The sequence below is a fragment of the Papilio machaon genome, chromosome 26, assembly GCF_912999745.1.
Source record: "Papilio machaon chromosome 26, ilPapMach1.1, whole genome shotgun sequence".
Taxonomy (NCBI): domain Eukaryota; kingdom Metazoa; phylum Arthropoda; class Insecta; order Lepidoptera; family Papilionidae; genus Papilio; species Papilio machaon.
Genome location: NC_060011.1, coordinates 832,587 through 842,691, shown reverse-complemented (window position 1 = coordinate 842,691; position 10,105 = coordinate 832,587). Strand labels below are relative to the sequence as shown.

The 10,105-nt window shown below is 36.8% G+C and overlaps 3 protein-coding genes across 5 annotated transcripts in view; 2 read left to right on the top strand and 1 right to left on the bottom strand.

Annotated features, from left to right (window-relative positions):
- LOC106717898 (coactosin-like protein) overlaps window positions 1-9,367 on the top strand; it is a 42,721-nt gene extending 33,354 nt beyond the window's left edge. The window contains exons 1-5 of one of the 3 annotated variants that reach the window (XM_014511851.2): window positions 5,015-5,436; window positions 5,607-5,689; window positions 5,765-5,875; window positions 6,294-6,423; window positions 8,548-9,367. In XM_014511851.2, the coding sequence (XP_014367337.1) occupies window positions 5,089-5,436; window positions 5,607-5,689; window positions 5,765-5,875; window positions 6,294-6,423; window positions 8,548-8,664 (789 nt within the window). In that variant the 5' untranslated portion in view covers window positions 5,015-5,088 and the 3' untranslated portion in view covers window positions 8,665-9,367. Of the gene's footprint in view, window positions 1-5,014; window positions 5,437-5,606; window positions 5,690-5,764; window positions 5,876-6,293; window positions 6,424-8,547 lie in introns of those variants that run through there. The other 2 variants (XM_014511852.2, XM_014511853.2) reach the window with 2 other exon arrangements.
- On the top strand, window positions 402-4,654 carry LOC106717897 (polyubiquitin-C-like). The gene is made up of 2 exons (XM_045684606.1): window positions 402-542; window positions 1,333-4,654. Exon 2 carries the CDS (start codon window positions 1,347-1,349, stop codon window positions 4,545-4,547), a length of 3,201 nt encoding a protein of 1,066 aa, XP_045540562.1. The 5' UTR covers window positions 402-542; window positions 1,333-1,346; the 3' UTR covers window positions 4,548-4,654.
- Window positions 6,859-8,537, bottom strand: LOC106717896 (origin recognition complex subunit 5). Its single transcript, XM_014511849.2, has one exon. The coding sequence runs from the start codon at window positions 8,339-8,341 to the stop codon at window positions 6,959-6,961; it is 1,383 nt and encodes a 460-aa protein (XP_014367335.2). The 5' UTR covers window positions 8,342-8,537; the 3' UTR covers window positions 6,859-6,958.
- Window positions 9,368-10,105: the final 738 nt, after the last annotated feature.

Here is a 10,105-nt window from a genome sequence, read left to right as displayed (position 1 = left end):
ATATGTACTAATTCAACTAATTAGATTACAACTTAAATAAGAATAACTTAAGATTCTCATTGTACGCTAATATAATTAGATAAAATGTAACCGTAAGAAATAATTACATTTAAGTAAACGTTATTTCTAATCTATCGTGATTTATGAGTAATATATCTATAAAATAAAATAAAAACAATATAGAAAAATATTTTGTTTTGGTTTCATGAACATTACATATCCACAGTGCGTCACAAAGGAGAACTTCGTGTTGAATCTAGAACATTCCAATATAACTGCCTCGCTCATTTTCCTAGTGATCGAGCGAGAAAAGGATAGAGTTGATCGGCTTTGATCGGGGTTCGTCGTGTCGGACAACGTATTGATCGACGCATTTTTGTGCTGTATAAAAGCGTCCGTCCTCCTCCCGCACTTGCATTTACGAGAGAATTGAAAAAGGAACAAGACGTGTGACAGACATCGTTTGTGATCATTGTATAATTTTTAAAAGTTGCTGATTAATATTTAGAAATTTTAGTTATTGGATAAATTCTAGTGAAAAGGTAAGTCCTGTTGTATTTTACTATTATTAAAGTAATTTGGGTTAGAAAATGTTATTGCGCATTTGAATTCATTGTGCGCCATCTTGTTTGACGTGGTTCAAGGTATTGATCGCTTTTTCTGATGAAATAACTCTGTTTCCGAATAAATTTCAAAATGTAAACGCGAATATCAACTAATAATTTAATAAAATCCAGTGTTAGTCACTTAAAAATCTCATTTCTTTGTCTTCAATTATAAAATAATGGTAAAATATTAGTTACTGAATTCAAATTCTTTCTTTATATTTTAAATTCAAGGTATGTAATTGAATAAATAATATCTGAAATTAATTTCAAACATACTTAGATTAATCAGATTATTACAATATCTAACATATGAACCTCACTTGATCCGCCATCTTTCTTTTGTTCGTTCTGTGTTATGGAAAGTCATTGTTTGCGTTTTACACTGCAGTATTACTCTCTTTTTAACGATTGATGTAAGAAAATACTTTGAATTCTCCGTCTGGTATATTGAATTGTAAAAAAATTCTACAAGATATTACAAGAATTTTTAATGATTCAATGATCAATGACACATCTGTAACCCAAATTACTTCTTTTCCCTTATAGTTAGAAAATGTTGCAAAATTAAATAAAATTAGCATCAAAGAAACGTAATTTACTTTAATTGGTCAGTATTTATTCATATTTCGTAAGTACTAACCCAATATCAGCTGAAAGCCTTGGTTATTTTTATAAGTATTTTCTATAATGAAAATATTTAAAAGAATCGTTCATTTGTTTACAGATTACAATTACAAGATGCAGATTTTCGTGAAGACCTTGACGGGCAAGACCATCACCTTAGAGGTGGAGCCTTCGGACACAATTGAAAATGTTAAGGCCAAGATCCAAGACAAAGAGGGCATCCCCCCAGACCAGCAGAGATTGATCTTCGCCGGCAAACAGCTGGAAGACGGACGCACATTGTCTGACTACAACATTCAGAAAGAGTCAACCCTGCATTTAGTACTCCGCCTCCGAGGTGGTATGCAGATCTTTGTCAAGACCTTGACTGGCAAGACCATCACATTAGAAGTTGAACCCTCGGACACAATTGAAAATGTCAAGGCCAAAATCCAAGACAAAGAGGGCATCCCTCCAGACCAGCAGAGATTGATCTTTGCTGGCAAACAGCTGGAAGATGGACGCACATTGTCTGACTACAACATTCAGAAAGAGTCTACCCTGCATTTAGTACTCCGTCTCCGAGGTGGTATGCAGATCTTTGTCAAGACCTTGACTGGCAAGACCATCACATTAGAAGTTGAACCTTCGGACACAATTGAAAATGTCAAGGCCAAAATCCAAGACAAAGAGGGTATCCCCCCAGACCAGCAGAGATTGATCTTTGCGGGTAAACAACTTGAGGATGGACGAACACTGTCAGACTACAACATCCAGAAGGAATCTACCCTTCACTTAGTGCTCCGTCTAAGAGGAGGAATGCAGATTTTTGTTAAAACACTAACGGGCAAAACTATCACACTAGAGGTGGAGCCATCAGACACAATTGAGAATGTAAAAGCCAAAATTCAAGACAAGGAAGGTATTCCCCCAGATCAGCAACGTCTTATCTTTGCGGGTAAGCAGCTCGAAGATGGTCGCACACTTTCGGACTACAATATTCAGAAGGAATCGACACTTCACTTAGTGCTTCGTTTGAGAGGAGGCATGCAAATTTTTGTGAAGACTTTGACTGGCAAGACCATTACATTGGAGGTTGAACCTTCAGATACCATTGAGAATGTCAAAGCCAAAATCCAGGATAAAGAAGGTATCCCCCCAGACCAACAGAGATTGATCTTTGCCGGCAAACAACTAGAGGATGGTCGTACACTCTCTGACTACAACATCCAGAAAGAATCTACTCTTCACTTGGTATTACGTTTGCGAGGCGGTATGCAGATCTTCGTCAAAACCCTGACTGGCAAGACTATCACATTAGAAGTAGAACCCTCAGATACCATTGAGAATGTAAAGGCCAAGATCCAAGATAAGGAAGGTATCCCACCAGACCAGCAACGTCTCATCTTCGCCGGCAAACAGTTGGAAGATGGTCGTACACTCTCTGACTATAACATCCAAAAGGAATCCACGCTACATTTGGTACTCCGTCTTCGTGGTGGTATGCAGATCTTCGTCAAGACTTTAACAGGAAAGACCATCACCCTTGAAGTTGAACCCTCAGACACTATCGAGAACGTTAAAGCTAAAATCCAAGACAAAGAAGGTATCCCCCCAGACCAGCAACGTCTCATCTTCGCCGGCAAACAGTTGGAGGATGGTCGTACACTCTCTGACTACAACATCCAAAAGGAATCCACACTTCACTTGGTACTCCGTCTCCGTGGTGGTATGCAGATTTTTGTGAAGACCTTGACGGGCAAGACCATCACTTTGGAGGTAGAGCCTTCTGACACAATTGAGAATGTTAAAGCCAAGATCCAAGATAAGGAAGGTATCCCCCCAGACCAGCAACGTCTCATCTTCGCCGGCAAACAGTTGGAAGACGGACGCACATTGTCTGACTACAACATTCAGAAAGAGTCTACACTTCACTTGGTACTCCGTCTCCGTGGTGGTATGCAGATCTTCGTCAAGACCTTAACAGGAAAGACGATCACACTTGAAGTGGAACCTTCAGACACCATTGAGAACGTTAAGGCTAAAATCCAAGACAAAGAAGGTATCCCTCCAGACCAGCAGAGATTGATCTTTGCCGGCAAACAGTTAGAGGATGGTCGAACACTCTCTGACTATAACATCCAGAAGGAATCCACACTTCACTTGGTACTCCGTCTCCGTGGTGGTATGCAGATCTTCGTCAAGACGTTGACTGGCAAGACTATTACCCTCGAAGTTGAACCCTCAGACACTATTGAAAATGTTAAAGCCAAGATCCAAGACAAAGAAGGTATCCCACCAGACCAGCAACGTCTCATCTTCGCCGGCAAACAGTTGGAGGATGGTCGTACACTATCAGACTATAACATTCAAAAAGAGTCGACACTCCACTTGGTACTCCGTCTCCGTGGTGGTATGCAGATCTTCGTCAAGACCTTAACAGGAAAGACGATCACACTTGAAGTGGAACCTTCAGACACCATTGAGAACGTTAAGGCTAAAATCCAAGACAAAGAAGGTATCCCTCCAGACCAGCAGAGATTGATCTTTGCCGGCAAACAGTTAGAGGATGGTCGAACACTCTCTGACTATAACATCCAGAAGGAATCCACACTTCACTTGGTACTCCGTCTCCGTGGTGGTATGCAGATCTTCGTCAAGACCTTGACTGGCAAGACTATTACCCTCGAAGTTGAACCCTCAGACACAATTGAAAATGTTAAAGCCAAGATCCAAGATAAGGAAGGTATCCCCCCAGACCAGCAACGTCTCATCTTCGCCGGCAAACAGTTGGAAGACGGACGCACATTGTCTGACTACAACATTCAGAAAGAGTCTACACTTCACTTGGTACTCCGTCTCCGTGGTGGTATGCAGATCTTCGTCAAGACCTTAACAGGAAAGACGATCACACTTGAAGTGGAACCTTCAGACACCATTGAGAACGTTAAGGCTAAAATCCAAGACAAAGAAGGTATCCCTCCAGACCAGCAGAGATTGATCTTTGCCGGCAAACAGTTAGAGGATGGTCGAACACTCTCTGACTATAACATCCAGAAGGAATCCACACTTCACTTGGTACTCCGTCTCCGTGGTGGTATGCAGATCTTCGTCAAGACCTTGACTGGCAAGACTATTACCCTCGAAGTTGAACCCTCAGACACAATTGAAAATGTTAAAGCCAAGATCCAAGACAAAGAAGGTATCCCCCCAGACCAGCAACGTCTTATCTTCGCCGGCAAACAACTGGAGGATGGTCGTACACTCTCCGATTACAACATCCAGAAGGAGTCTACTCTTCACTTGGTGCTCCGTCTTCGCGGCGGCGTGCTGTAATGACTTCCACCTGTTTACTCTCCACTGTACGGGGAGGCGACAGTTCAGCTTATTTGCATTCCTTTCATGTAGAGTAGAAAACAAATAAACTGCTTTGGATCTCTGAACTTTTGTTTTATTAATTTCTGAGTTCTCGCTTCCTAAACAATTATGATCCCTTTTTTTCAAATAGGTGCTACACAAATTACACAATACTAATGTTTTTGTATGAGTTTCTTTAAAGAAAAAAGGCGTAACATCGCGCTTTAAATGCTAATAGGGTAGGCAAAGTTATGTCCATAAATTTTCATGTGGTGCGTGTAAAGTTTCAACTGGTAAACCTTTTTATTTTTCATTACTCTGTAGATAAAACCTTCGTCAAAACGATCTTTCCATTAAAATCTGGCAAGATTTTGACTTAATTATCAAAAAAAAGTAATAAACGTCAAAATCAACAATGAAATAAAAAATATTGTGTCTTAAAACCTCGGAATTGTAAAGTATTGTTTGAATCATGTACAAAGTTTAATTTATTCTAAGATTTCCGTGAAATTTAACTAATATGAATACGAATGGCCAGTCTGACCATGTGGAGGGTAATTTTCAAACACTCAAAGATCATATAGCAAAATTGTCCAATAATCAAAACAATATTTTAACAAAATTCGAAGTTCTCAATCAGAATATGGAGGAATTACGAAGTATCGTATCTCAGTTTTCCGAGAAAATTAGCTCACTGGAGGAGAAATCCACGGATAAGAGGAATATCAAAAGCGATGTATGTGTTCTGAAGAAACGTATAGATGAACTATACGCTATCGTAAAAGAGGGAAAGGAAGACATTTCTTGTCCCAGTGATGACGTACAGGATGTTGAATCTTGTCATTCTGAGGTTTCTTCATCCTCAAAGGTAGTTTTTACTATCGATAAAATTAAGTTGCACCTGTTGAAGTTAAAGTGTAAGAAACTTCAATAGAGCTTCCTGTAAGCTCTTCTGACAGCAATAATCATTCAATTTTAGGATCATGATAGTTAGGTAATTAATATTATAGAAATGTTAAGCCTTCTCTTGTCCACCAGGTCGCCATGACAACCGGCCTAGACCGGGATACGATACGCGCAGCGTACGAGGACGTGCGCTCCGATGGCACGCCCACAGAGTGGTGAGTTAAATGCCTATTCCACTAAAACTAGTAGCTTCGGGGGAAAAGGGGTCTAATTGTAGTGTTTGTTGCTAGGGCGGTGTTCAAATTCGAGGGCTCCCGCATCGTGTGCTCGGCGCGCGGCAGTGATTTCACCGAGTTCCGCAAACAGTTCGCTGACGATGAACGCGCCTTCGGATATCTCAGGTAACCCAAATGGGCGTAGCGGTCGAACCCTTGGATCCTGCTCTCAAGTCATACCAAGGCATGGCCAGAAAGTGGGTGATGGAATGAGTTGTGGTGGTTTTAAACGACTAATTAGATCTTTCTATAGTTCGGTGATGATTTTAACGTTGGTTAAATTGGAAGCACATTGATGAAATTTACGTTGGGATTACAATGTTCTTGTCGTCGCTTTCTTGTACAGTACAACCTGGATAAAAGAGAGTCTAAGAGATTGCGATATTTTTATCATTTTGAGACGTTACTCTCTATCCTCAGTTTCTCGCGAATGGAGATTCTCGCTTATCCAGGTTCGACTGTAATTTAAAATAAGGGTACTTTCACATAAACTACGGTTCGTTAGTTTTAAGTCAGGTAATTGTTTATTTTATTGAATGTTTAGGTTGCAAATGGGTGATGAGATGTCGAAGCGGCGCAAGTTCATGTTCGTGGCGTGGGTGGGGCCTAACGTGTCGGTCATTAACCGCGCCAAGATGTCCACCGACAAGGCTATCGTCAAAGACATCATATCCGTAAGTACCTTGCACATAGCTGTACACTTAAGTGCCTATACCCTAATGCCCGGTTTAGATTATTCCAGTCCAGCGAACGGAATCAACGTTTAAAACTGGAAATGTGTACTGTCACACAGTGCATTTCAGTCTTACAATTTTACAGTTGATTTTCAGCAAGGATTAGACCGCTGGACTGGATTTATATTAAGGGCATAATGGTTAAGGGAGCATCTGATCTTACGGTCGTAGGTACGAATCCTACCATTCAACTATTGTGTTCCATAACCAAATAAAAATCTAAAGCTAATTACAGAAATGTATAAAAATAAAAGCCATTTTTTTTTTCAATGTTTATTAAGAAAATATAAAATAAATAGCGTAAATGTTATGTAACAAAAATACTCAACTTTTCTCACACTGTAAGACATATATAGTTTTTTTTAAATGTAACAAACATATTAAAATGCACGACCTGCTTTCTATTGATTTCAACTAAACTGTAGATTAACCTTTTCTTATCTTTTCCTCTCACAGTTTTCAAGTCTTTGTTAATTTATATAAGATCATATAAATATTTGCTAACATTAAAATCAACAGTTTGTGCTACAGCGTTAATAAAATCATATCCAACAATGCATTTGTACTTTGCTGTGTCTAAATCTATCTCCTTACTTCCCGCAATCAATTTTAATTCTACAAGTGTTGCTATTTGAGCTAATAAATTACTCGTTAGACCTATCTTTTCTTCTAGAATAGCATAGAATATTGCTAACAGTCTATCCAGCGTAAAAACTTTAGGCCCGAGCTGAGTAGTCAATTTCTCAGTTATTTTTGCTTTAGCTTTGACCTGTTGTAATCTTTTTCGTTGTTTCCCATGATTCTTCATAAATAAGCGTTTGTCTTCTTTCGGAGGATTGTAACTAGCGAGATATGCAGCTATTAGAAGAAATTTGGCATAATAAGGGAGTTCGAAACTTTGTGCAAATGTTTTTGTTGACATCAGTTCCTCTTTTAATGAATTCTCAAAGTTGTAGAGTTTTTGTAGCTCAGTTTTGTTTTCTTTGCTAGGTGAAACAGGTTTGCCATCGCTGATTCTAAGATATAAGTGTGCTAAGCTTGATTTTAGTACAGGAGTTATGTGTCGCCAAAGTCTGTCTACATCACTAGCTTTGATTTCTTCTCTTATTATTGGTTCACAGTATTTGATGAAATTTATTTGTGCCATGTGCTGTAATTCTATCAAATCTCGACAAGGTCTGTAGAATACACTGAGAAATGCATTTAAAAAGTTTGCAAATAATTGTTTCTCATTAAGTTCAATTAATATGTCCTCTACTATATTATGTTGCCTTAACATTTCATCTATGAATGTTTTATGATTTGAAATAATGATTTTGAATAATTCATCTCTTGTGTAATTAGGAAAGAATATCTGTATCGGCTCTAGAGCGCCTATTTTAAAGTAAAAGTTGTCGTAGGCTAAATGCGTTACAAAAACAGTGCATATATTGAGATTACAGAATTCGCGCAGACGTAAAAATGTACACATTAATGTCTGATCCATTGTCCTCAGTCTTTCAGCTCGATCGAAGATGATAATGATAGGTTCATAAGTCATTTTATCGTCACCAAACTTGTTCAAACAATTCGTAAGGTCAGACAATGACTCACATTTTATTTCAACATCTTCGTCTTGTAGACCAGCAAGTATCGTCTCGAAGATTATTTTAGGTGAATAACATTCAATACAATCTATGGTTATCTGTTTATAACATAAATAATCCAATATATTGGTCAGGCACAAAGTTTTTCCGGTCGCCATACTTCCGCTGATAAATATAGAATATGGTAGCGGTTCGTCATATTCTCCGAACAAATCTAATAAAGTATTTAGTTGGTTTTTTCTACACGGCACTTTGTTTAGTAATTCTTTCATTTTATGTTATTTACTTTCATCGAATTCAAATTGTTTACGTTTGAAAACGTTCAACTTGCGTGACAGATGACAATTGTCAGCTGTCAATCGTTTTACCGTTAGCCAAGAACGTTTCGTTTCATGCACTATTTACTTCACATAAAAAAATTAGGAGTCAATATTCTGTAGTGAGTAAGTATTTAATTATTTCTCGTATTTTCTTTCAGAATTTTGCAGTCGAGTTGCAGTTGGAGAGCCAAGCTGAAATAGACATCGATCAATTCAAGGACGCACTGAACAGGGCGGGCGGCGCAAACTACGGCACCGGAGTCAGGGATTTATGAATTGCACAATCGAATATCGTCTGCGCCTTACCATTTCAATAAAACGATTTTAGACAATACAATTTCTTATTCATTTCTGAAGATCGTATGTTCGTCGACTAAGAAGTTTGCGATCAACTGATTTGTTTTAAAGTCATGAAATAGCGTATGTATTATATAAAAACTGTAGTCTCTTCCAAATTTTTTAGTGTTGCTATAATATTTTTTTACTACATATCGGGTGCGACAGCGCCATTTGCCAGCGTAGAGCAATAAGTAATTTGTACGCGCTTTGTTTTTAAGCATTTTTATCTAAGTAGTGCTTTTTATATTAATCTTTCAGTCATAATAGTTAATATAATTCGAAAGTAATACCTTTTTACTACGAAGGTTAATTTATTTTTTTAACAATGTAAGGTCGAACAGAATTTATTTATGGATTAATTTTATCACTAAAATTACATGTTAAGGCGCTATATTCTTTGTTAATACGAGGTTTTTGCCAAAAAGTTGTAATGTTGCCATGTATAAGGCGCGTTGGGTGCATTTATTTTTTGTCTATTCAGATTTTGATGACCAAGTCGGAATTTTACATTGTATTGTATACAAGGAAAGTTTGGATTTTATCTGCTTTTATATACATTGAATAGTGTTATTATCCAACATAATTATCGGTGAACTGACCCATAAACGCAAATAACCAAATTTATTCGTTCTTTCATTTCAACTCCCTATAATTCCCAACAATTAGTAACATAGATTTGAGGTAAAAAAAAATACAAATTACTGAAAATGTTATTTTATTAAGAAATAAAATATTAAAAGCCGAAATACATTATTGAATTCAAAATTTTTGATACAATTTTTTACTAAAATGCTAAAGAAATGAACTCTAACATGTTTAATACATTTGGCTCTATTGAACACATGGTTGTGTTTTCGTATATCATTAAAAATAATAAAAAAAATACAAGAAAACTTGAAAAAAATGTACAATATGTTAAAATGCACAAAAAAGTGAAAAATGCATATAGATGAATAAAAAAAGAGTTAAAAAAATTACTCTTGAAGAAAACAATTCATTATGCCTTTATTTTGGATTATTGTACGATGAAAAAAAAATCCTTAAATTGTTTAAAGAAAAAAAAAACGTTTTTTTAGATAACTACAACTAAAGGTTCAACTTAGTATAAGTTCAAAAAAATCTTTTTTTTTTATTATCAACTATATTAAACATAAAAAAAAAATTAGTGATATTAATTTTTTTTTTGGGCAAAAAATTGTTTTCTTTCCTATCTCTAAGTAAAAAATGTTATTTCTCTTAAAAACTATTTTGATAAAAATCCTATAATATTTGCTTTTTTTTTTAGCAGGTCTTCAAAACTTTATATGAACTCCAATGAAAGAATACTTTAAAACCCTTGTTGTTATTTAAAATAACTTCAAAATAATTGTACTTTTA